At 35.1% G+C, this 5,957-nt stretch overlaps 1 protein-coding gene across 1 annotated transcript; it reads right to left on the reverse strand.

Annotated features, from left to right (window-relative positions):
• Nucleotides 1–595: 595 nt before the first annotated feature.
• Nucleotides 596–1,998, reverse strand: LOC149144221 (FBD / Leucine Rich Repeat domains containing protein). The gene is made up of 3 exons (XM_089452073.1): nucleotides 1,993–1,998; nucleotides 1,245–1,799; nucleotides 596–925 (listed from the first exon to the last, which is right to left on the reverse strand). The coding sequence occupies exons 1-3, from the start codon at nucleotides 1,996–1,998 to the stop codon at nucleotides 596–598; spliced, it is 891 nt and encodes a 296-aa protein (XP_089308199.1).
• Between the last annotated feature and the right edge of the window lie 3,959 nt (nucleotides 1,999–5,957).

A 5,957-nucleotide genomic window follows, 5' to 3' on the forward strand; every position in this document is an offset into this window, starting at 1 on the left:
GATCCAGATACTAGTTCATAAATAAGTAATGAACACTTAAATCATAATTACCTTTGTGAGGGTTTTTCACTATTACATCTTCGTGTAAGCATCAAAATTAGCGTACATGTTGACACATTTCCTAAAGATATGTATGTTAAAGGTATCTATCTTTTCCATATTTTCCATCAAAGTCTTCATTTCTTTCTGGGAGATATCATATTCAAATCTTCTTGGGATATCGGTTGTTGACTGCATTTATCATTCTTTCCTATTCCACGATCTCTTCCTTTGTTTAGTCACATCTTCCATCCCCGGGAACTTCTAATTAGAGTTCGTAAATTTTATTCAGCTACCTTGTCTTTCCAATGAAAACATATTAGGTGGGAACTTCCATTAAATTATAAGAAGATGATAATCCTGACCAACATAAAAGATATTACAGATTTTTGAAGGAACCACTCCCATTATTTTTGAAGGAACCACTCCATTGAAATTTAAGATAATAATTATTAAAGAAAAAAAATGTGTCGACCAGTAAACCGTCACCATTACCAAATAACTCGCGTTACCCAATTTGAGAAGATATTTTAATTTAGACCTTCATAATATAAATTTAAATCCCCATCTGAATGTCTGTCTGATGAAAGATGACACTCAGAACCTCGTTTGGGAGCCACCGGCATGACCACGGTTCCACAAATTCCTGTAAAAACCGGGTGTATTGCGTCTCCTCGTATTTCTCTGGCAAATCGAACTGCAGATCTTCAAGAGTAGGAGCGCTCTTAAGCAAACACGCCAGCACGTCCATTTCTCTCTCGTCAAATTCCTTCAATTCTACCATCACATACCGCAGATTGGCAAGTGGGGGGCTTAAACGCGCTGGTAACTGATCTCTACCTAATTCCTGCATTGCATTACAAAGAGAAATCCGTTTTAACTTCGACTTAAATAGCAAAAAAACAGAAATTAAATACTAATCATAACCCTAGGAACTATTCCTCACCAGAAGAAACACGCCATCTATTATCAGGTGCTCAAGATGAGGAAATCCTTGCAGCAGGCTGATAAGAGGAAAAGTGATCTCTTTTTCGCTTTCAGCCAACGGATCACAAATGTGAATTCCAAGCCTTTTCAAAGCTTAAAGTCGAATCCATTTCCAATCCAATCACATTAATTTCGCACTGCATTTCTAGGGCAACAATCCCAACTGAAAGCTCGTGAAAGAACACCCCATTCACCCTTAGATCATGTACCAAACATACCTCAATGGTTCTAATTGTGGGACAATTAACCGTTAAAACCTCTATATCATCCCATACCATTACATCTAAAAGCAAAATGTTGGGAGCGGAGATGGTGGGCTTATTCAGGCCAGTGCAGCAAGATATTTCGAGCTTTTGCAGAAGTGGGCAATGTGATGCAAACCAGGATAATGAATCATCGGTCAATTGCATGTCTGTGAAGGAGCAAGTAATGAGATGGTTGAATCGAGAGGAATGTGTTGGAATATGGGTGAGAATGAAACTGGCGAGTGTAAGCGTAGTGAGATGAGTGCAAAAGAAAAGGGCAGGAGGTGGGGTTTCTTTTACCTCACCTCCCAGATTGAGGTGTTGGACATTCTTGTCTGCTGCATACTGCACCCATTTCAATACGCTTTCGCGGCCAAATTCCCAGTTGTTATCAACTGGGTAGGTGCGAGTGCCTGTAGTGTCGTTGAAAAGATGAAAGGCCTCTAGATCGAAGGAATGCGATTGCAGAATGCTGGATGTTGCATTCTCTGCCGTGGAGATCGATAACGGATCCGGTGTGGCAGGCCCCTGCAAGAGGAGACAGGGAGAGAAAATGAGTTGGGGTATTTGAGTGGAGAGAAAATGAGTTGGGGTATTTGAGTGTAGAGAAACCTCCATCTTCTCGAAAGAACTCAGCATCTGACTGCCTCTCTGATTGGGACTTTAGAGAGGATGAATCACAGAATCTCATTTGGTAACGAGGAAAACTTGTCTGACGTACCGGCATGATGATGTTTGACAGTGTTAAACTTATTATTACTGCGAAACTTGGGATGTGGAAGGGGGAGCTGCTGGAAAGAAAAACGCGATTTAAAGTCGTTGAATATGGAGCAACGTGGGGAGAATATGGAGCAACGTGGAGAAATTGATGGAAAAACCCGCAGAGATGGAAAAATCTGTCAGAAAAGCTTTCAAAAAGTCTCTTTATAGAAAACTGTTCTTTAATTAAAATGGTCAAACACTAGGAAATTTAAGCTGCCTATGACGGAACTTAAGAAAATAGATTAAAATAAATCGTTAAATGCTAAAACAGTCAGAATCTTAGAAAAAGTTATTTTGAATTTTGAAAAAGTTATAGGGATTAGCAAAGTGGACTCACATAAATCACGAAAGTGGCATAATATCAATTTAATAATAAATGATGAAATTTGACCTTATCAATTTAAATTATAACATAGTAGGTGGATAAAGCAAATCTGATAAAGTTTAAATATTAGTGTGCTGTAAAATATATCTATATAACGTTATTTTAGGTTTGAATTTATTAAATATGTTAATTTTTTTATATATTACTTGTTAAATTTTTTAATTAAATTATATATATTATTTTGTTTTCTGAAGACGTGATTATGTATTTTTTTAATCAATTAAATTTAATATTACGTGTTAATATAAATTTGTATTAAGATGAATAACATTTTAGTTTTAAAACTATTAATAGACGTGTTTATTTTGGAATAGAGTTTTTAGAATCTTAAATTAATTATTAGTAATTGTGAAGTAGATGATTGGAATTTGAATATTTATATAAAAATTGAAAGTTGATATTCATTTCCAAAGCAATTGTCTTGTCATTTTCGTCTTTTATAATTAAATTGATTGATTAGAAAAATGTCATGTGAACAACTATCATACGAAGAGAGTTTGGTTTTTATAGGTTCATGGTTTTTATAAGCTCATATCTAGCCATGGTGTTGTAAAAAACCTATTTATCGATCAGGAATCACCATGTTAAAAAGAAGATAAATCTCTATAGTTAAAAATCTTGTTTCATGATTTCTTTAAATGCATATATGTTTAACTTATATATTAGTTTTTCTTCAGTAACAAAAACGATAATAATTTAAAGTAAAACTATAATTGCGTAGAGAGCCTCTCCAACCCATTATGAGAGAGATGTAATGTAATGTTTAACATTTTGACAAAGTCAAATTACACAAAAAAAAATAAATCAAATTAGGTCAAAATATTAATATAATGTATTGTAAACATTTTAACGGGTCAAAAAAAATAAAAATAACCCTATAAAAATTAAAAATTAAAAATTAAAAAGAAAATGGTCCATGGTATTCATGTTGAATATAACCTATTTAAAAGGGGAAATTAAACGAGCCGAGATCCATTGTAGGATATACCAAGGGACGAGAGTGATCAAATATGTTGATATACAAACCTCTTTTAGAGAGAAAGTAGATCCGAGTTAAGATGGATTTAGTTAGTTTTTATTAACTATGCTACTTGTGGTCAGAGGTGCTCTCAAGCCCACTATGATAGAAATATTGTAAACTAGTGTAATGTTAGGTAAATAACCTAAAATAATGTAAATATTTTACTTTCGTCAAAATAAATAAATTAAAAAAAAAATCCTAAAAAAACAATAATAATAAAGAATATTAACCCATAGTATTGACCTATGGTATTTATGTGGAATATAGCCTATTTAAAAGGGAAAATTACCATAGCAAATATGTATAACCTTTTCTCACATTCACAAAATGGTTAAAAAAAACTCTTTTTTTCTTATTCATTCATGACAAATTATTAGTACTTCGCTCTATCTTGTGATAGGGATAAGTAATTAACTTCAGCCTGGTTAATGGAGCGGTTTGATCCTATTCCTTATGTTCACATAAATGTTTCCTCCACTCCACATAACATCATACCAACTATGTTTCATTATTTGAATTATGTCGTTGGAAAGAGTAGGGTGTGAAGATGGTATATTGTTAGCATGTTATTATATGCTTCAAAACTCACCGATTCACATTACAACTTGTGTTATATCATTTTTTATAACATTAATTTCCTTTTACTTTTTCGTTATATCATTTTTTATAATATTATTTTCTGTTGTCAATAAGGTGCATGAGGCATTGAAATACTTTCTTTGTTACCTGTTATTAAAGATTTTTCTTGATTGAAGGTTTTCGATTTTATTATATCTGATTAGGTTACCCTTTTAATATAATACAAGTTTTAGACCTGGTAGTACCCATAGGCTACTCTAAATGGCTTGGCCTTAAAGGCTAACCTTAGTCATAAGATTCACTACATTTTAACTTATTTACAGACGGTGCTCGTTTGCCTTAATTTATCAGTTTTCCTCCTTTTAAATGTTTATACATTAAACCAATAGTATACCGACAATTCTAACAGTTTGGGGGTACCCACACTACTTTTAATCAAGCTTAGCATGACAGGGAGGCCATCAAAGATGAGGAGATAAATTGGTTGCTCAGAGGATGAGCAACACTTTCAGTAGGGGGGTGATGATGAGCCCCAAAAATGGATAATTATTTGGGCTCATTCAACCTCCTAATTCGACTTAATCCACCATTCTCATTAGTTTATTGCATGTTTTTGATTATATTTATGCTAATAGAGTGAATTGGGTTAGTCATTATGCCAACAAGTCTAATGTGTGCTTTGTGTAGCCTTTTTGGTCAATTTGGAGAGAAAATCAATGGTTGAAATGAGCACTTGGCAACCAAATTCGTGGAGAGTATTTTTAGGAAGGTGTTCCCTTCATTTATGGGCCCTTACCTCGAATTCTCCACCATCAGCTCGGAGTTCAAGGGCCACCAAATCAATTAGCACAAGGGCAGCCAAGCAAGTCAAGTAGGACTACTGTTAACTACAAGTTTTGGGCACCCGAGTCCCTAAAGTTTAGGAGGACTGTTGGGGTCCTCAATTTCTATAAACAAGAAGGCTTAGGCCTCATTTGGGTTAGCTAGTAGTTAGCAAGTAGTTAGTCATTTTGTAGTTCGATTTTTAGGCAATAGATTAGCTTTGCTTTCAGCTCATTTTCAAGTTTCCCTTGTGGACAGTTTTGATGTAACTCTTCTTTTCTTGCTCAATAAAAATGAATCCAGCTTTGCACCAGCTCTAAATCTCTCTTAGGAGGTTGTAGCTCTTGGGGTTGGGCCCATCTCAAGTGCCCAATACCTCCTTTGTTTATCCTTATGTGTTTTTGCTGCATTCTTAGAATAAAATCTGCTATTTATATTTAAATCTTGCTTTGTTATTTAGATTTCTTTTGATGGTTAAAGTAGCTTCTCATGTTTAGAATAGATTGGTAGGATAATAACAAGAAAAAGGCTCCAAAAAAGGGTCAGCAAACACTTTTGGTTTCACCTCTTCCTTATTGGATCAGGGGCTGGAGTTGGAATAATCGTGCTATCCCAAACAAAAACACTAGTTTGCTTTACCATGCAATCCTTAGTGTATTGTTTTAATTTGCAGAGGTTGGTTACATGTTTAGATCTTTGAATGCTTCATTTCATAGTTAATATACATGGTTTCCTTGCAAGTCAAGCTGCTGTCCATTCGCATTACTGTTAGCCAGATCATATTAGGGTAGCATAGCTAGATCTTTGTTTTCTTGCATGTCTTTGTTGGTTCAGTTGGAAACACAAATTGCAGAGCACCTATACCACTTCTCTATCTACCGAGACTCCATCAAACCCATCTTCTCCATCTCCTAACTTGGTTTCTTGCCTCACGTTCCCACATTGCCCTCATAACCCTACCTTAATGCAGCATTATTCCAGCCTTCTTGGAACAAGTCCAGCGATCTACACCTTCTCCTCAACCCCATCCTCCAAGTCTTGAACTCCCCTACACCCCTATTTCACCTCCATACTCATTCCTCCACCTTTTTCCCTCCATCCATGCTCCAAAATTCCA

Source organism: Pinus tabuliformis, chromosome X, assembly GCF_031772625.1.
Source record: "Pinus tabuliformis cultivar Carrire ecotype Pingquan chromosome X, CPIR1, whole genome shotgun sequence".
Taxonomy (NCBI): domain Eukaryota; kingdom Viridiplantae; phylum Streptophyta; class Pinopsida; order Pinales; family Pinaceae; genus Pinus; species Pinus tabuliformis.